The 21765-nt window shown below is 41.9% G+C and overlaps 1 protein-coding gene across 5 annotated transcripts in view; it reads right to left on the reverse strand.

Moving 5' to 3' along the window:
* MEGF11 (multiple EGF like domains 11) overlaps window positions 1–21765 on the reverse strand; it is a 489358-nt gene that overhangs the window by 383873 nt on the left and 83720 nt on the right. Inside the window, exon 2 of one of the 5 annotated variants that reach the window (XM_056808678.1) lies at window positions 17038–17339. The exons of the other annotated variants lie outside the window; for them this stretch is intronic. Coding sequence (XP_056664656.1) covers window positions 17038–17062 — 25 coding nt within the window. The 5' untranslated portion in view covers window positions 17063–17339. The remainder of the gene's footprint in view (window positions 1–17037; window positions 17340–21765) is intronic. 5 annotated transcript variants of the gene reach the window in all.

Raw genomic sequence — 21765 nt, forward strand, 5'->3', positions numbered from 1 at the left:
ACTTCTCCTCTTATGTCAGAGAGGACGCCGAGGGATCTAGGAGTCCAGTGTTGTTCTTTTCCAGAGCAGTTTGGCTCTCAGACTGTGGCGGTGCCAATAGCGATAGCAAATCATCATGGGCACTGATCACCCTATATGTCAGCAGGGTAGGGGACAACCTACAAGATGCAACTTCAGGTCGAGGAGCTAAGGACTGCCAGCTCCAAAGATGTCTCCCTCAATCACCCACCAGATGATACTTGAAAGCCACCTCTTCAAACTTCATTCCTTAAATGTAAAACTTTAAACTCTTTAGAATGTGTATGAGCTGCATGGGAATTGAACCCAAATGGAAAAACAATCAGGAAGAACATATGCAGACGGATTCAAAGTGTCAAGAATGTGGTCATCTACTCACAGGATCAGCCAAGTTTAGAGACTGTTATTGATGACCCAGTCTAAGCTTATTTAGGCTGACCCTGGGATGAAGTCACACTTGGAGCTACTGAATTTATCATATCACAAGATCTACGAGGGCAGGGTCTGGGTTATTCTTTATCTTTGCTATCTCTCTGATAGGTGCTTAACAAATGGCTTAACAACACTTTCAGAGGCCATCTTAAGAACAGATTTTTTAACTTCCCAAACAACAATTCCTTCCTTGCCAGCTTTTCAGGTTTGTTTTGTGCTATCTTCCCCCATTAGAATGTAAGCTTCTAGAGAGGAGAGAGGAGAGAGGAGAGGAGAGAAGAGAAGAATCCCATGGAATGGATAAACATGGAGGGTTGATACCTGTATGTTAGAGGAAACATTCAAATTGTTGACAATCATTTTAGGTATTTAAACAAAAGTCAAGAAAAGATTTTCAAAGCTCATCTACACTTAAACTCTTATTATATCTACCCAATGTTCTTGTCAGATAAAGAACCAGAGAAAATATCATCAGTCCATTGTACAGATGAGGAAACTGAGTTCTATAGTTATACGATAATTACCTAAAGCAATTATCAAGTCAGGACTGGTACCTATATTTTTTGGCTCTCTGTCTAGTAAAATTTCCACTTAAATCACAGTTGTTTCATCTTCCATAAATGGAAACATCTGAGAGGGGTTATGCCAGGAAAACCAGGTGTCTGTATACTATTAGAGGATAGCTTTGCTGCCTCCCCAGATTTATAGCTAACCTCTTGAGTTATGAACAGTGGGTGGAGCCTAGAAAAAGGAGCTGATGCCCGGCTGTGTGCCATGGGGGACATCAATCAGTGGCAGCTTGGCTAGTGGAACAGAGAGAAGATCAACACACTGATTTCTTCCTAATAAATCCTCCTTCCTTCATGCAGGAAGAGCATATGTGTCATATTTAGGAAGAGCTTGGGCAGTTTTAATTCTACAAATTTAAACATTTAGGGGGAGAAGTATGTACTGGGGAGGGAAGGAAACATGCAGTCCTAAATTTTCTCTTCAGTTACCCCCTCTGGGCCCAAATATTCTTCTTTACCATCCACCAATTCATTTCCAGGAAAACTGAAGAACCGTAATAGAGAGCCACGAATATGAAATGACAACCAGGATTGGACAAGATCATCCCTCCCACTTATCCATCTCCATCTCTCTCTCTCTCTCTCTCTCTCTCTCTCTCTCTCTCTCTCTCTCTCTCTCTCTCTCTCTCTCAAGGTTTTATGCAAGAGAAAAAATAACTCCATTTTTTTCACTTTTGAATATTTTTTCAATTACATATAGAAACAATTTTTGACAATTGAAAATTGACATTTTGCAATTGAATATTCTCTCCCTCCTCCTTTCCCTCTCCCCTCCCAGGGGGTAAATGGTTTGATATAGGTTATACCAGTGCTGTTGTGCAATACATATTTCCATATTCCTCAGGGACAAGAGCTTCTTATGGACTCAGATTCTGATGCCATAGAAGGACTGGAGAGAGATGGGGGAGCTTGCTTGTCCTCATTCAAAAAGTTCCATATACTTTCTTTCTCAAAAGATAACAGCAAGAGCATTGGATTCTCTGAAGTCACTAGATTCAGGTTCTAGCTCAACCTCTGCTGGTTTGAGCAAGTCACTTAATTTCTTCTTCTGTAAAATGGGTATAAACCTTGCCTTGTCATCCAAGGTATCTGGGAGATCAACTAAAATAAGGTAATTCGTGATATCTCTAGAATTCATAAGACTGTGATGCAGATGAAGGGTGAGACTAAAGCTGAGGTGGACGATTAATTGAAAACTAGAAAACTAAAATTTAATGCAGAGAAATGATGAGGACTAAACTTGGCCTCCCCTATACACACAGACACAGAAACACACAGATAGACACAGAGGGAGGGAAGAAGGAAGGGAGGGAGAGAGAGAGAGAGAGAGAGAGAGAGAGAGAGAGAGAGAGAGAGAGAGAGAGAGAGAGAGAGAGAGAGAGAGAGAGAGAGAGAGAGAGAGAGAGAGAGAGCGCTCTTACAACAATGACCAATATGGAAGTATTTTACATGATAATACATGTATGGTCCAAATTGAATTGTTTATCATCTCTAATAAGGGAGAGGAAAGGGAAGGAGGGAGATGGTTTGGATCTTATAATTTTAGAAAATGTTTACTGAAAATTATTATTATATGTAATTGGGAAAATAAAATATCTTTGAATTTTAAAAAAGAAAAAGAGACTTACACATCTCAATACACCTCTCTCCCTTCTTTGGTAGGGGGAACCATGGGTATGGGGCACTTCTTACAATGTAAATTTGGTTGGTGTGTTTATATTCTGGAAGTCTTTCTCTTCTTTATTCTATGTTACAAATGATGACTCTCTGGGAGGGGAAAGGAAATATTGGGAACTGTAGGTGATACAAAAAAGTAAAAGACAGCAATAAAAATATTTTAAAAGAAAAATGATAACTAAGATGAGATCTACTGTTCTTCAAAAGGAAATGGAGGAACTTTGAAAGTCTTTAGAACTCCGATTAATGCAATAATAAACCAGGAGTCCAAAGGATTTGAGATGAATCACACTCCCCACCTCCTGCCAGAGAGGTGATGGACTTAAAATCCAGAATGAAGCACGCATTTTTGGTCAACATAAGAATTTGCTTCACTATATTTCTCTATTTGTTTTTGTTCAAATGGGAGGCAAATAAAATTTTTAAGAGATTTTTTTTTTTAATGGAAGAGATTAGAAGCAGGGGGACCAATTAGGAAGCTAATGCAACAATTCAGACAAGTGCCTGAACTAGGGTTTTAGCAGATTGGGGGAAGGAAATGGGGAGAGAAGTGTTATAAAAGCATAACTTAATTGTCTTTAGCTTTTCTGGATTAAGTTAATATATTGAACTTTTAAAAAAAAGGAAGTTGAGGGGCAATTTGGTAGCACAGTGGATAGAGTTCCTGGCCTGGAGCCAGGAGGATCTAGGTTCAAATCTGACCTCAGACACATCTTAGCTATGTGACTCTGGGCAAGTCACTTAGCCCGTTTCCTAGCCCTTACCACTCTTCGGCCTTGGAATATTTACTATTGATTCTAAGACAAAAGATAGGGGTTTTAAAAGAAAAGGAAGGGGATGACCTCTTCGAGAACATTGGTGGGCAGACATAATATTTCTTATGGGCAGAAGGCTGATTTCCTCAGGATACAAATGGTCACTCTTGAATGCTACTCAGATCTAAAGTTAAATAAAGGTGTGGCCTCACCAGTGAGAAACACTGTGAGGAGAAACAGTGTTAATTCCACAGGATCAGCATTAGAGCTGAATTGTCTGCGGGGTTTCCAGACTTTCCCTTACAGTACGGTTATATTGCCCTAACCTTAACAGTGCTAGGTCTGTGCAGGGTTGACCTTTAAAGCTGAACTGCTTCTCAGAGATGAATTCTGATTTGGAGTGCTAAACTCTTGCCTTCCATAATGAAATGGAGTGCTCTCTGAAGTCACAGGTTACCTTAGAAGTGAAAATGAGGATACTAACAAATTATTTTAATAAAGAGAATCTTCTCACATTTTGCCAGGGAGAAAAAGTGGTCATTTTTTGGTGACCTTTTTTTAAATTGAAAGGTACTTTATTTCAAAACAAGCTCACAATTTTAAATTAAAATTCATAATTTGAATAAATTTGAACAAATATTTTCATGCAAATTGGACTTATTTCCTCTAGGTAAAATGTGGGAGCTTAGCAACTATAGTCTTTCCTTCCAGCTCTCCTCCCAAATCCTTCACATTGTTTTAGTTTCACTAAAGCATTCCTTCAACAGGGTGAACACAAATGCAGATCAGCATGACTAAATTTATGGCTGCTCTCCTGGGTTTCCTTCTGGCCTAAGACGCTGTTCTTCCATGCCAACAAGCCTCAGATTTCCCAGTTGAGTATCACTAGATACAAAGGTGTAAGAAGAGTCAGTGTATAACCTCCCTTGATATCATCAAACCATCCACTCCTTTGCTAGGTCATCCTCATCACATTCCCTAACTGGGGGTGTATCCTCAAGGCTCAGTTCTGCAACTTCACTTCTGTGAATTTTGTAGTGATCTCATTAGCTCTCAATATTGACTAAGATATCTACCCAAGAGGACTCCCAGATCTATGGGGCCATTTTCTACCCTATTACCACACACCCTTCTCTTGCCCTTTCTTGCTGACAACTGTAATCAAATCAACACTATCATTGCCTCTGGATCAACTGGCTAGCCTTATGTTCCATTCCCCATTCCCACAACCAGATATCCTTCCCTGACCACCAGGCTCTCTATTCTCCCCTTAGAATGTAAATTCCTTGAGAGCAAGGTCTGTATTGTTTTTTAGTTAAGTCAGTTCTTGATACAATGCTTGGCACATAGTAAGTGATTAATGAATTTTTTATTCATTCATTTCTACATTCAACCCTTGTTTTTCCACTAAGCTCACAGAACTCACTATCCACTATTTCCCACCATCCAATTCACTCTTCTTCCAAACTTTCCTATTCTTATTGAGAAAAGCATCATGTTTTTAGTTACCTAGGCTCAAAACTTTGGTATCATCCTGGATTCTCATTCCTTTCACATATCTCATCAGGTGTCAAGTCTTGCTGTTTTGTACCTCCACATCTCTTACATTTAGCCCCTTCTCTTTATCCCCTCCCCCCCAGTTCAGGTCTTATTACTTCTCCCTTTTACTATTGCAACAATCTTCTAACTGGCCTCTTGCCTTCAATTTCTTCCCATCTAATCCATCCTTCAACCCAGTTACCAAAATGATATTGTTTTGTTTGTTTTTAAACCCTTACTTTATGTCTTAGAATCTATACTAGGTATCAGTTCCAAGGCAGAAGAACTGCAAAGGTAGGCAATTGGAGTTAAGTAACTGGCCCAGAATCACACAGCTAGGAAGTGTCTGAGGCTAAATTTGAACCCAATCCTCAAGACTCCAGGCCTAACTCTATATCCACTGAGCCATCTAGCTACCCCAGTGATAATGTTAAAGCATAGATCTGATTTGTGTCACTATACTACTCAATAAACTCCAGAGGCTCCCTATTACCTCTAGGATAAAACACAAAGTCCTCTTGTTGGGCATGCAAAACTCGTTACAACCTGGATTCAACTTACCTTTCCTGGCTTATTATATACTAGTTCCATTTATGTACTCCATGGTCTTCTTGCTGCTCTTCACATCTGATAATTCATCTCCAATCTCCAACCCCTATCCCTGGGATGCATGACTGCTACTCCACCTCTTAAAATTTCTAGTTTCCTTCAAAGCTCAGCTCACATATCAGCCCCTAATGCCTTCTCCCAAAAAATGACCTTGTATTTACCTTGTAGATAGATATTTTCTATACGCTGGGAATATACAAGTTATATCCCCAAGTGGAATGCAAACTCCTTGAGGGCAGCGATGTTTCACTTTTACCTTTGTATCCTGAGCATCTAAGCACAGTGCCTGGTTTATTCCTAGCTCTTAAGAAATGCTTGTTGACAGTTCACTCACTGAATGACTTAGACTATAAATTACTGGTTGAAAGGGACTTTTGAGGCTCTCTAGTCCAAGCCCTTTATTTTATAAATGTGTTAAGTGGGGTACAAAGAAATTCAATGACCTGTCTGCCTACAGTCACATAGAGATCTGATTTAAACCCAGTTTCTCAGATTCTAAATCCTTCACCCTTTACTATATCACATCGCCAATCTGCTGGCCAGAGTTGCTTACAAGTAGTCCTGAAATGACCTTGAATCAAGCAAAATAGGAGAGACATGAAGTTTTTTTTTAAATGGCACTAAGCCAACCCAGGACAACTTCATTGCATGCCTTTGAGTTTATTATCTCCCTGTATAACCTTGTTTTCTTTTATTTCTGCCATATCATCTCTAGTAAAATATGATTCTATCCTCGCTTGTCTCCAGTGATTACAATGGTTACATCCAGGTGGGGGGAAGGCGTTCTCAGATCCAAAAAGTCCAGGAGAATTCCCGAAAAACAGAAGGGTCAAGACTGATGGGGGCTGTACCTAGGTTATCACCTTAGGGCTATGGAGTAAAGATTACCCAGAGACTGGAGAATTCAACGTGGATGCTGGTGCCTTTGAAGCACTGGGAACTAAATTCTTTACAAATGGCCATACAATCTTATGCAGAGGCTATATAACTAGTGTAAGGGAGGAAAGCAACCAACTAGGGCAGGAGAAGGGCAGGAAGGAGAGAGAATTCTGGAGAATGAACAGAGGAACTGAGAAGATCCAAACAGTTGAACTCACTTCTCTTTGGGAAGCCCACCAGGGAGGTCTATATAACTAGCCAAGCTTGGCAACGTCTGAAAGGCAAAAAGCAGCCAATAGCTGCTGGGCCCTTGCAGGTGTATGCTGCTGGCAACGGATGGGCTTATCTATGAGTTGGTTGGGATAGAAGGCAGAGAGGAGCAGAGGCTTAACAAAACAAGCCCAGTGAAAAGGTAAGAAATCTTCATGGAAGACCTATTCTCTTGCCTCGAATTCACTGTATGACTCAAGTGAGTCTATGATCTTGTTGTTGTTCAGTCATTTCAGTCATGTCCAACTCTTCATGACCCCATTTGGATTTTTTTGACAAAGATACTGGACTGGTTTGCCATTTCCTTCTCCAGCTCATTTTGCATTTGAGGATATTGAGGCAGACTTAAGTGATTTGCCGGAGGTCACACAGCTAATAAGTATCTGAGACCACATTTGAACTCAGGTCTTCCTATCCAAGCGAGGCGCTCTGTCTACTGTGCCACCTAGCTGCCCCTATTTAAGTCTGTATAGTCATCCCTCTTCACAAGCTAGCCCATCTGACTTCTCAATGCCACGACGGTCCACAGATGCATGCAAGCAGATATGATTTCCAAACCCTTGAAAAGAATGAGCTCGGATAATCACATTTGTAAAGAACATGGATTCCAATCGGTCAGCAAGCATTTATTATACATCTGTTATATTCCAGGCTTCTTGGGGTACAAGAAAGGCAGAACCACAGTCTTACTTTCAAGGAGTGGGATATAATTTAATTTAGATTCACAAAAAAAAAAAGTTTCTCCTCTGAAATCACGAAAATCATCACTTCCTCTGTATTGGAAAGGGGCATCAGATTTGGAGGTCAGAAGATCTGGGTACAAATCCTAAGCTCAGCAACCTGGCAAGTGTGACCTTGAACATGTTGATTTACCTCAATGGCTCAGTAGCTTCATCGGCTAAAAGAATCTGTAGAAGGAACAGCTAAGTGGCTTAGTGGATAAAGAGCCAGGCCTGGAGGCTAGTGGACCTGGGTTCAAATCTAGCCTCAGATACTTCCTAGCTGTCTGACCCTGGGCAAGTCACTAAGCTATTGGTTCTTCGTCTCTATTTCTCTCTTTCCTGTTTTCCTTTCTGCCTTCTTCCATCTTTCTCTGAATCACTACCTAGTCTCTTTCTGCCTCTTTCTTAACCTCTCCCCCCATTTCTATTATCACACTCTCCCTATGCCTGAATCTCCCTTTCATTCCCTAATCCTTTCCCTTATTCTTGGCTCTGAGGTCCTGAAGGAAGAAGAGAAATGCTCCCTCTACAGCTGCCTCTGACTCTCCATCACACCACATTGCCTTTTGTTAAGAGCAGTTCACACATTTCTGGAGGGTTTTACCCTTCATAAAGTGTTTTTAATAGTCTTTGAACTCGGAAGGGACCTGAGATACCATCTATTCCAATTTCCTTATTTTATACCTGTTGAAATTGAGGTCAAGTAACTTGCTCAAGGTCACACAGGTAGTAAGTAGGAAAGGTGTGATTCAAATTTAGGTTATAGGAAACACAGAAAAGGACATTGTTCGCTTAAGTCTGACCCCTTCCTTATACACATAAGGAAGCTGGATCCAAAAAGTCGTATTGACTTGCCTCTGGTCATCAGGTAATAAATGGTCATCAGAATTCAAACTCAGGTCTTCTAATTTCCAGTATTCCTTCTACTACTCTTCTCATTCCAAGTCCAATGCTCATTTTCCTATACCACTGCCTCGGCAGGCCTTCATTCTGTTGTTGGACAGCTCTGATTATCAGGAAGTTCTTTCTTATGTTGTGCCCAAAATCTGTATTCATTTTGCTTTCAACCACTAGTCCTAGTTATGCCATCTGGAACCCAGCTAGCTTTCCAGATGATGGTCTATTCTACTGACAACTCTTCAAATATCTGAAGTCATTTATTATCCTCTCTTTAGTTTTCTAGTTTGTAAAAAATAACAAAAACCATTTATGGGGGCAGTTGGGTAGCTCAGTGGGATTGAAAGCCAGGCCCAGAGATAGGAGGTCCTGGGTTCAAATCTGGCCTCAGACACTTCCCAGCTGTGTGATCCTGGGCAAGTCACTTAGCCCCCATTGCCTAGCCCTTACTACTCTTCTTCCTTGGAACCAATATGATGTACTGATTCTAAGATGGAAGGTAAAGGTTTTAAAAAAAACATTCATAACATGTTTCGCCAGACCTCAGCATAATATTCAAGGGGTGCTTGAACCAGCACCCAGGACAACAGGACTGCTAGTTCCTGTTATCTGCACCCTAGATGTCTATTAATGTAGCCTCTCTTATTCACACTCGCAACTGGGTTACCTGCCTGAATAGATATCCTACTATATCTCTATGATCTTGTCATTCCTATTCAGAAACATTCAATGGCTCCCTACTGCCTAAGGTTTACGTTCCTGATCCTGGTATTTAAAGCCCTATAAAATCTAGAGCACAGGATTTGGAACAAATGATGAGGGTTTGATTCTCTCTGCTACTAATGCATCTTTGGGCAAGTCGCTTAGAGTCCAGCTCATCTGTCAAATGAGGAAATTGAACCAGATGGCATCTGTGGTCTTTTCTAATTCCTAATTTATGATCCTTTGGTTATTCCAGCCTTCTCCTACTCCTCCCTTACCTGTACTCCATGCCTTAGATAAAATGTGCTACCATCGTCTCCAGTTCCCATGCTGCCTTCTCCTAGCTCCCCATCTTTAATCACACCTTAACCCTGGCTTGGCCAGCCCCTCCCCACCTCCATCTATCTAAGTTTGTTCCTTGGAGGCCCAAGTTTGGTGTCCTTTCCTCCATGACTCTCACTCCTCCTATGTGATATGTTCCTTACATTTCTTATAGCATCCCCCACAGACTTTTCCTTTGTCCTTACCTCACTCTGGCTTGCAGCTATCATAATTTGTTTTTCCCTTCTATTAAGCTGGAGGCAGCTAGGTGGTACAATGGATAGAACATTGGACTTGGAGTCAAGAAAACTTATCTTCCTGAATTCAAATCTGGCTTTAGCCACTTATTAGCTGTGTGGTCCTGGGCAAGTCACTTAACCCTCTTTGCCTCAGTTTTCTCATTGGTAAAATACTCTGGAGAAGGAAATGGCAAACCACTCCAGTGTCTTTGCCAAGAAAATCCCAAGTGGGGTCATGAAGAGTCAGACACAACTGAAAAATGACCAAACAACAATGCCATTAGACTGCATAATTTTTCCAGAGCAGGGCTTATGTCATTAGTGATCTTTCTCTCCCACACACCCCCAACCCAGAAAAAAACACAATAGAGTGCTTTGCCCAAAGGAGGCACTTCATTAATGTGTAATGAATAAGTGTCTAGATCTCGTCTTAGCTGAAGTGTTCAATTTGGAGCCAAAAGACCTAGTTTCAAAACCCAACTTTGCCTTTTATTCCCTATGAAGTCATCAAATCTCTCTGGACCTCATTTGCCTCATCAGTCAATAAGGACATTGGATGAGAAAGCCTTTAAGTCCCTTCCAGCCCTAACTCCATAATCTATGATCTTTTCAATCTCCTCACATGAAGCCACACGCGATAGTCTGCAAACTAGAAGAGTACCAATCAGCAAGATAGAGGAACTACTTGGTTGCTCTCATTTGGGTCTTTAAGGAAGAGAAGTGCTGAGAGTTAATCTGGCATTAGACCCAAACTAGATGACTTGTTCCCTGAGGAAAAGGAGTAGCAGTAAGTGGCCTTCCCCTCTAGACCATCTGCCCATGTTAGGCTCCTGAGAAGGCCCTAAGATGGCCAGAAGAGTTGCTTTTCTCAGCAGGTCTGGTCAATGGCCAGCCTCATTGCCTGGTGTCAGGAAGGGGCTGGAGAAAGCAAAAATGAGTCCCAGGACTTCTGGTGCCTCGGGAGCCTTCCATGTTCTCTGGAAGAAGTGGAACAAACATCCTGTCCAGGCCCAGCGTCCTGCCTCCTACGTGAACACAGGCTCTGCAAAACAAGGACACCCTTCCTACCCATCCAGCACAGAACTGCCTTTTTTTGAAATATCATTCCTCACTGTTTGGAATGAAACCCATTATTCCCAATTAACCTGCCGTGAACCCACAGCACTGGCTGAATTGCACATAATTATTCATCCATAGTAATAGCTAAAGTAAATTCTGGCAATCTCAGCTAACATTGACATCTCCTTTGGGAAAACTTTCAAAGATGCCACGTCCTTGGTTCTTTATCTAAAGCTGCCCCTCTCTCTTTCTTTTTCCTCTGGTTAAGTCATGAGAAGAAAGGAGCTCAGAGGAGCACCTCTCCAACTTCATTTAGGGGCAAGGGGCTCAGCTTTGCTAATAATGTCCAGTGTCAGCATACCCATTGGATATACAGGCTTGTCTCAGAGAGGAAAACAGCAAAGGGTATTTTTAATAGGACCATGGGGTAAATGACACAATTTTTTTTTCAAATTAGTGGGTCCTTTTCGAGGTTCTCTTTGCCTTTATCATCTGGTGAGCAGCCTTCTTTGTGTCTACAAAAAAGCATAAATCTGCCAGAGTTTATTCTGGCTGTCATAGATAATTTATTAAGAAATGATTGGCCAAAAAAACCCAAGAAAGGAACCTAAGTTGTCATCTTAAATGAAGTGCAGATCCTTTTTGTCCCTCTTTCTGCATTAAAGATAGAGCAGTTCCCACACCAAGCAACAGTAATTTGGGTAATAATTAGAAGGCCACAGTAGAGGGAAAGGTGGAAGGATGGTAAATAGAGACTGAATGAAGCAGATAGAAAAGGGGGTCAGTCCTTGAGAAAAAAAAAAGATACCTGAGACAATTAACTCTTAAATATTCTCCAAACAATTCCTATGCCTTTGGGGAGTTATGCCCCTCAAAGAAAAGAAGCTCTGGCATCCCTGTATCTTACAAAAGTGTTTGCCTGGTGAATGGCAAGGGTTAGACATATACTAAGGACATCCCATCTCTAACACTTCACACAGTGCCTTTCACAAAACAATTCATTCATTCAAAATGCTTCTAGCATTAGCAGGCTAGATGAAGCTGGGCAAATCACTTGATCTACACAGGCCTTGATTTGTTTCACAAGCAGGTAAGGGAAGGAGAGGGTGGATTGGATAACCTTTCACTTCCCTTCCATGATAACACTCCATGGTTCTATGAACTACACAGAATATGCAGGACACTCATGGCACAGAGAGGGAAGGGAGTAGAGGCTGGTCCTGCCCAGGGCACAGGGATAGCTTGGCTTCTGATTTCTTACTGCAAACATCCCCCCTGCCACTCCTCATAGATAGTATACAAGTACTTAAAACAGCTATCCCATAGCCCATCTCTACATAATATAGCTCCCTCCCCTGCCTGTGGTCCCGCTAAACACAATGGGTATGTTTCCCATTGGGAAGCCCCACATGAGACAGATTATTATTAAGGGGTCTCAATTCTCTGAGCACAGGGGAGAGGGTGGTTGTCAGGTGAGATGAAAGGAGCATCCCTTATCTTACAAGGATGACTGGCTCTATTGTTTTCTCTGTTTCACTTAATAAACAACTTAATGTGTATGATGCTTCCTCTACCTCTTTTAAGGTGCAAATGCCCGGGGTAAGAAAAATTGGGGCTGGGTCAGAGCAACTAGGTGGCTCAGTGGATTGTGAGCCAAACCTAGAGACAGGAGGTCCTGGGTTCAAATGTGACCTCAGACACTATAGCTGTGTGACCCTGGGCAGTTCACTTAACCCTCATTGCTTAGCCCTTGGCACTCTTCTTCCTTGGAACCAATACACAGAATTGATTCTAGGATAGAAAGTAGGGATTTGAAAAAAATATGTATTGGTTGAAGAGCCATCTGAATTTTCCTGCCCATATCCCCTCCTGTTTTCTGAAGCTTCTTTCAAGTTGTCCCCCAAGAAGGCAAATCTGAAGCAAGGCAATAACTAAGATAGTTTTCACCTGGAGTAAAAACAATTGGAAGGGAGGACAGGAGCAGCCATGGTACTGGGGATGGTCCAACCAAAGACATAGTCATGGCAAGAAAGGAAGCCACAGAACCATCAGTTAGAGGTTGGAGGCTGGTAAGTCCAAGGAGAAAAGACACCATGGCAATAAGGCACTGAACATAGCAGTCAAGGGTAAGTTGACCATCATCAATGCCAGGTAAGGTACAGACACAGTGGTGGCTAGGAAGAAGCTTGCCTCTCCCCCTCCATGATGGTACTGTGGGACAAGGCCTCAGTTGACTCATTTTAGTTATTTCTTTGAGAAATTACACACACCCCTGTTCATTCAAGAACACCCCGACCACTACATCATGGCCATCCATCACTATAAGTGGGTCAACACTTTTGTCAGCCAGTCTTTTCCAGCCCCAGGACACACATCATCTGGGCCCACTGATTTATGCTCCTTGAAATTTTCCACTGATTTCTCTTTCACTCACCCTATCCCTCACCACATGCCCTTCATCAATAGCTATTTTCACAAGGTTGTCATTACTTGCTAATTGTCCAAAAAAAAATTTCCCTCATTCTTCTTGGTTAAGGATTGATTTCAGGAATGAATTCAATATCTCCACCATCTCAAAGCATGTATTAATTCCTGGCGCCTCCAGCACCATGAGCAAAGCCCCATTCTTGTCCTCACACTCCCTCTTCCCTTGCTAATTTGTGAAAATCCTGGCTTTTAAGGCCTGCAGGATGGGAAACCTAATGTGCCTTAATATATCATTATTTTCCATGGTTGGCAGAATGAAGGATGATGAGGCAAAAGGAGCATGAGCCCTTTGCCTTCCTGTAGAACCAAAGGCTAGAGTCAGGATGGGAAAAGAAACTATTTGATCTTTGATTTTCACACTCATAAAAAAAAATAGAGAGAGAAGGTAGGTTTTATAATGGTAAAAACCAAAGAGTGAGAAGGAATCTATAAATCCCAATGTGTCCCCATTCCTCCATCTCTCTCTCCTTCCCCCCTTCCCTACTATGTCAGTAAGCATTAAAAGGAGTTCACTTTATGTAAAACTGTGCTGACAGCTATAGAAGATACAGTTCATCAGCAATCCTGTAAGAATTTACAATCTATTGGAAGAAACTAGGGACATCCCTTTTAAAAGCAGCATTATCATTTTCAAAGGTAGGCAGCCATAGGTATATCTTCTCTCTCCCTACCTTCCACCTACACAGCCCTGTAGGAAAGCCCACTCCAATCAGCACCCCCTGGTCTAGCCAGTGGACAAAGCAGCACCTGGGCATTGTTACCCAACTGTACGCTGACCATGACATACCAGGGACACCTCTGGTTGCACAAATCTGAGCACACCAACAGGAGCAGGTCTAGACCACACCATTTCCATCATATCAGTCCCCTGCTAAAACCTCTCCTCTTATCAGGAGATTTTTTCTTTATTCAATGTCTGCCTCTCCCTACCCCTTTCTAGGTCCCAATGATGACTCTTCTTGTACAAAAACTAATCAATAAAATAGTCCCAGAGCTTTCACTGCCACTAGTCAAGGGCTAGATCAGCCAGACATGAGACCTAAATCCCTTTTCTTGGCACCACATCAAAAGTACAGACCCAGCAACAGTAGGGAATTCAGAGAAATGGCCCCTTAAAAAAAATCCAAGGAGCAGCTAGGTAGCAAAGTGGATAGAGCACCAGGCCTGAAGTTGGGAGGACCTGGGTTCAAGCCTGGCCTCAGACACTTTCTAGCTTTGTGACGCTGGGTAAGTCATTCAACCCCAATTGCCTAGCCCTTGCAGCTCTTCTTTCTTGGATTTCATACAAAGACAGAAGATAAGGGGTTTTTTAAAAATCCAAAGCACACCTACAAATAAAAAATAAATTTTAATAAGGGAGGTAGAGGAAAAAAACTGGAAACAAAGTGAGTACCCGTTCATTGAGGTACAGCTGAATAGACCATGGCATATGAATATGATGAAATATTATAATACCACCAGAAAGAAGAATGAGAGAGGACAGCTGGGTGGCTCAGTGGATTGACTGCCAGGCCTAGAGACAGGAGATCGTAGGTTCAAATCTGGCCTCAGACACTTCCCAGCTGTGTGGCCCTGGGCAAGTCACTTGACCCCCATTGCCCAGCCCTCACCACTCTTCTGCCTTGGAGCCAATACACAGTATTGATTCTAAGATGGAAGGTAAGGGTTTAAAATAAATGAAAGAAAGAAGAATGAGGAACTCAGAAACATAGAAAGATTTGTATGAACTGATGCAGAATAAAGAAAGCAGAACTGAGTGAATAATATACCAATAACTAACATTATAGATTATATAAAAGTCAAACTGGGAATTTAAAATGATCAATCTTGGCCTCAAGAATGGATAATTAAGAAGCACTGACTCTTGAGTCAGAAGACAAGGGTTCAAATTCTGCATATGATGCCTGAACACCTAGGTAATATCACCTTAGGCAAGTCATTTATTCTCCCTTAGCCTCAGTTACCTCATCCGAAAAATAAGAGGGTTACACTAGATGGCCTCTAAGACCTCTCCGAGCTCTGGATCTATGATCCCATACGATCAGTGAGCCCATGTAATATACTTCCTTCAACTCAGTTATAGAGAGGAAAGGGGGGACTATAGATATATAATATTTCTTATACTATATGAATTCATCATTGCATCACTTGCTTTTTCTTAATGATTTTTCTTTGTTATAAGGGAGTACCCATTGTTTGTGGTAAAAGGAAGGAGAGGGAAATTGTCTATCCAGTATATAAAAATTAAAGAGGATCAAAAAAAATTAAAAGAAAAGGGCTCCAACGTGATCTCCCCCCCTCACATAAGAAGGGACAACTCATGCTAGTCTTAATGTTCTTTCTTCCCCAAGAGAGAACCTTCAGTCAATTCGCTGTCAGAACCTGTAATGTGGCCCAGGCAGGATGAACAGGCTTCAATCTTCCTTTCAATCATCAGCCAACCTTCCTTTCTCTCTCAGGGAAGCCTGGTGCCCCTCCTCCAAAGTTATTCATTAAATGCAAAAATCAACACCCTAGAACTTGGGCTTCCTCAAAGGCCTTCAGGACATGCTCCCTCTCCCTGACATTAGGCTGAGACAGAGACAGAATCCGCAGCAGCTCTCCTCGTGCCACTTAGTGACAAGCCAGTTGGCCTCAGCTTTGTAGTCTATTCTGGGTACCTCACTCTGGTTTGGTCTGAATTATAGAGTGAAAGCCAGAAAACCAAGGACAAGAACCTTTCTGGTCCTAAAGGGGAAAATCATCATCAAATTCCATTTAATTTACTACCTTGAGAGAGAGGGTGGAAATTCCTGTTACATAAGCTTTCCAATGAGCAAGAAAAGCCCAGGGCCAGGTAAGTGGCTCAGTGGATTGAGAGCCAGGCCTACAGACAGGAGGTCTTGGGTTCAAATCTGACCTCAGACACTTCCCAGCTGTGTAACCTGGGCAGGTCACCCCATCGCCTAGCCCTTACCTCTCTTCTGCATTGGAGCTAATACCCAATATTGATTCCAAGACAAAAGGTGAAGGTTTTTTTAAAAATACCTAAAAAGATAAGGCCAAAGATAGAAGAGGGTAATGGGTGGTTCCCCACAGAGAGATGGAGCATATACTTAGAGGATAAACAAGACTGTATTGTTGTTCTGTTGTTATTCAGTTATGTCTGATTCTTCATGACCCTATTTGGGGTTTTCTTGGGAAAGTTACAGGAGTGACTTGCCATTTACTTCTCCAGCTCATTTTACAAATGAGGAAACTGAGGCAAATAGGATTGGGTCGCCTAGATAATAAATGTCTGAGGTCAGATTTGAACTCATGAAGACGAGTCTGCAGACTCCAGACCCAGCATTCTGGGCACACTGCACCACCTAGCTGCCAGAAGAAGAATCCAAAATGGAGAGAGAGCAGCAGTCTCACTGGACAAAGTGGAGAGCCTAGACTTGATTCTATCATTGACCAGCTCTGTGACCCTGGACAAGGGACTTTACTCTCTAGGCCTCAATGAAAATGGAAGGCCTTGGCTTGTCAAACGTACCTCTGTGATTTCTGAAGACAAAGGATGGGACTAGGAAGCAGAACATTTAGGTTCTATTCTGGCTCGGGGATGCAGCTTCAGGGTTCTGCCACTCCTTACGGGAAAGAAGAAAACAATACAATCCCACTAATAAGCAATTCCCCAGCTCATAATTCAGCCAGGGTGAGCTCTTAGACAAATCATGCTGAGGGCAAGGATCAAACATTCACCCCAAAAAGAAAAATCCACCACCTTCTTCTATTCCCTTCTAGTGTATATTGCTCAGATGCACTGGCCTGGGATGCAGGGTTTTATAGAGAGAAAAGAGCTAGTTCTGGAGTCAGAAATCTTGTGTTCAAATTCTACCTCTGAGGTTTGGATGAATCACCATCTTGATGGCTCCTGGTTTTCTGTAAAACAACGGGGTTGAAGCGGATGCCACCGAGGTCCATTCTATATCTTTATCTCGGATCCTCTCCCAAGAACTCGGGAACAGGAGAGTTTGAGAGATCCGCCACGGGGGCCTAAAGCCTGGGACAGTGGTGTTTGTTTGCGTTTTGCTGCTGTCACGAGCACACAAATCTCAGAATCGCCCTGGGATTCTCCTAGGGAGCCGGCCTTTCCAGAAAGGAATCACATCGATGTTGGGGAGCAGTTCCTCCAATGGGCTAAAAACCAAGAAAAGATATAAGCATTTCTAACTATGTAGAAGAGTCAGCGTTCAGAGGAGTAGGAGGAACCGACAGCTAAATGGGTCATGCAGAAATTACACAAGGCTTTTAGAAGGAGAGAACTTGCCATATGTCAAGCCTATAATGTATGGACAATAATTATTTTCCACTGAATTTTTGTATTTAATTTTGTGTAGACTATCTCCTTTTACATCATGTATTCAGCAATCACTCTTCCCCCTGCTTAATATGCACAGCAATCGTTCTCCTTTTATGTCACATATTCAATAACTCCTCTCCTCCGGTTTGGGGGGATGTTACATTTTAAATTAGCAACAGCTGTGTTTTTGTTTTTCCGATTCACCTCCATGAAGCATTGTAAATAACACAAGAACCCAAATGCAACACATAGACCCTTCCTGCCTATTGGCACCCCAGATTCAGAAAGCACTTTTCCTTCTGAGTCTGTCCAGAAATGGGGTTCTCTCTGTTGGACATGTGTGGGGCTCTTAGTCTCTATAGGCAATGAAAAGATGAAGAACAATTATTGGTTAAATCAAATCATCAGAAGACTTTGATACAGTTACCCCCTTTAAGCACAAATCAGCCTTTTTTTTTAAAAACCTTTACCTTCTATCTTCTGTGCATTGGTCCCAAGGCAGAAGAGTGGTAAGGGCTAAGCAATGGGGGCTAAGTGACTTGCCCAGGGTCACACAGCTAGGAAGTGTCTGTGGCCACATTTGAACTCAGGACCTCCCATCTCTGGGTCTGGCTCTCAATTCACTAAGTCACCCAGCTGACCCCACAAATAACCTTTTTAAAGAAAATAACTAGTATGAGGGTTTTTTTTTCACTTTTTCACCAGATCAGTCATCTCCAAATTTGGAGTAGGGAGCTCCCAAGGGTTTTGTGATCAGCCATTCAAAGGGTGGAAAGATGACCTAAGTTAGCTCTAATGAGCTTTGTCTCCATCACAACCCAACCACAGCAACTCCTTACCCATCACAGCCCAACTCTATTCTAACTTCTCTCTCCCTCTTGCCTGCAAGCTCTCAGCCTTCCTACTTTCCAGAATGATTTTGCCATCCACATCAGCAGCTATGCAAGGGTCTCTTGCTCTTCACATTTCTCTCCTTCACATTCATCAAGGGGGGAAAATCTATTTCTGATAGGGGGCATAATAAAAAACAAAGTTGGAGACCAGGGATTCAGATAAATGCTTCTTTCTATTGTTTGTATAAAACTACATCTTTTCCCAGTCTAAACTCCTAAACTTGACCCCTTGGGGGTAATTCAGTCTGAATTCAATGGGAAACTAGCCTCCTAGCCCACATGATCTCTGTTGCAAATCAGCAGTGGCAATACCTTCAATTTTCTTACCTCTAGGATATTCTAAGTCACTCTTCATGGATAAGCTCTGCTTCTGAAAAACCTTTTTACCTTCCCCCCAACATCCCTATGGTAAAAGAGGCCTCTCTCAACCAAAGCCCAAACTGTCTTCTCTTATGTCCATATGCCTCTAAACGAGTGAGACAGACCTTTTTTCTTTGTCCTAAGCCTGGCTGATAAACCAGTAAGTGGCTATCTATGTGGGGACCAAGAGAAAATAGCCCCCCAAAATAAGTAGGGTTCACCGTTCTGTGATAAAACGTAAGAGGTCTGGGAAATCAGGGCAGAGAGATTCAAGAAAAATCATCTGGAGCCAAGAAAGCCAAATGACTAAGGACTGGAGTTCATTAAGATGCATCAAGAGATTCCAAACCTTCAACTTTTAAAAGAGAAAGGAATTTAGAAGGAAAAATCAATCAACAGAGGAGCAGATACTCTTTTCTATTAAAAAAGGAAAACTTTAGTTCCTGCAGCCTCAGGGTAGCCAATGTCCCTGGCCACTAATTAATTTCCAGGAACTTTTTCTCCCTGGAAGTCTCCAAACGGTGGTCAGTCTGTCAATTCTATGAAGCGTCTTTAGCTCCATCTGTCGATATCTGGGAGACAATGACATCTGTCCTCAAGGAGCTTGTGGTCTATTTTCAAGAGAATGATTCACATACATAAATAGAAGATGAAAGAATACATTTCTCTTATCTATTTAAGTGGTATGTAATGTGTGGGGGGGGGGGGGGGAACTAAGGGAGAGGATTGCTTAAAGAAGGAAAGACCATACAAGTTGGGATTTAAATGACAGAGAGGCTTAAGTATCCTAGAGCAAGCTTTCAACTCCTGATCTCCAATTGTAGATGGTTACCTAGCCTATCCTTGCCCTTAATATTCCATCTACAATTGCTTGGGCTAGGAAAGAGCTTCCATTATTTCTTAATTAATTTTTTCTATTATCAAGTATTCATTATTTCTCCTTCCTACCTCTCTGCTGTGCCTGCCACCACACTCCCCAAACAACACTGGAAAAGAAAAAATGAAAACCAAAACCCTTATAACTGAATATGCATAATTCACCAAAACAAATCCCCATATTAAAGAGCTCCAAATATCCAAGGCCCAAAGGTCCAGAGGTGAGTCCTTCAGACCCTTGATTTCACTCCTTTTGTTGCTCATTGGCAACATGTCCAAAGCAAAGATAAGAATGCAAAACCCCCCAGTCAATTCCTAGCTAGTGATTTGGTGGTGGTGGTGGCGGCCATCCACTCTCATTTTGATCTCATTCACTTGTCCAATTGCAACTACCATCTCTATGGAGAAGATGCTCCATTTTTTCTCTTTGATCCTAATCTGTCTCTCTAGGGGTCCAGATCATGTCTCTAATCTGCAGAGAACATCCACCTGGATATTCCATCAGGACCTCAATATCAACATATCCAAAGCCAAGTTGACCATCTTTCTCCTAAAATCTGCTCTCTTTCTGACTTCATTATCCCTTTCATAGTGGGATCAACCAGGTCAGAAATTTAGGGGCTGCTACTTCCCCTCTCTCCTTCCCCTTCTCCACATCTGAGTCCTTTTTAATTCTTCCTTCACAATGTCTCCCTCATCCCCTTCCTCCTCCCTTCTATTCCCAAGGTCTATATTGTAGTACACTCATAGACTCTGGCAAGGGCCTTAAGGAGTTAATCTTAACTCTAAAGTTGTTAATCCTCTTCCTGCATAGATCTGATCAGATTACTCCTCTGCTCAAAACCCTTCAATACCTCTCTCTGGCCTACCAAGTAAAGTTCAAAGGCCTTTGGTTCAAGTTCCTCTATGCTTTGGTGCCACCTTCCTTTTCTTACTTTATTACTCCTCTCAAAAGGAGAGAAGAGGGCATGAGAGAATAAGTATTTACTAAAGTGCCCACCACTTTACAAATATTAATTCATCTGATTTAGGTGCCCTTTGTCTCCCCATTTTACAGTTAAGAAAACTGAGGCAGAGAAAGGCTTCATAACTTGCCCAAATCTAGATTTAAATTCAGATCTTCCTGACTACAGATTACCTGTTCTATCCAATATGCCCCCTAGCTGCAGATACTCAAACATCATTTCCATTACAATACCCCTGTTTCCATGCTTCTGCTCACTCTGCTTCCTAGGACTGCTTCCTAGGACTAGGTCTTTTCCCCCTCCCTTCATCTATTGAAATCCATCATTTAAATTTCAAGTCACATTCTGCCTCCTGCATGAAACCTCTCTGAGAACCTCACTCACCACTTGTATTGTATTTACACTTGCTTGTATTTCTCTTTTGAATCTGTGTATTATTGTTTTTATATCATTTGTATTTCCAAATATAGCCTTCCTCCTATTTCCCCTAATCAGAGATTCATCCCATGTAACAAAGAATTGTGAAAAGAAAGAGAAAAAGCAGTTCAACAAAAGCCACCAACATATCAGCTGATTCTAACAGTGTACAGCCTTACTGAAAATAATGAATTCTCCAACATGGTCCCATGTCTATTAATTCATACTATTTGAAGTTATAATTATATAAAATACAGTGACTGATTCCAGACCACTGAAAACATGCAATGCAAATTTGATATTTGCAAATTCAATATTTTTTAAATAAGATTAAGGGATTATCTGTGAAACACCATCACTCTCCATCCCTATGGCCATGAGTTTTCAAGAGTTGTTTGTGACTGCAATGCCCCTTCTGTACTCACCACTGCCAAGGAGCCCAAGAGAACTGGAAAGTTCCCTGAGGATTGCAGATGAGAGACATCAACAATGGGCTTCCCCCATCCCAGCAAAGCAAGAGCCAAGGATTTGATTCTGCCATTTGGATTTTGAGGTTTGGCTTAAACTTCCTCAGTCTTGTCAGAATGGGCCTACCTCTTCCCAAAACATTGCAATCTCTAAACTCCCCCCCCCATCCCTCTCTCTTCCCCCCTAAAGCCTAGAAAATGTTTCTTCACCATAACCACTTTCCCCACAATGACTTATGATCTAGAAATCCTCTGAAAGCCTACACATCACAGGCAATAGTGTCC

The sequence above is a fragment of the Monodelphis domestica genome, chromosome 1 (assembly GCF_027887165.1).
Source record: "Monodelphis domestica isolate mMonDom1 chromosome 1, mMonDom1.pri, whole genome shotgun sequence".
Taxonomy (NCBI): Eukaryota; Metazoa; Chordata; class Mammalia; order Didelphimorphia; family Didelphidae; genus Monodelphis; species Monodelphis domestica.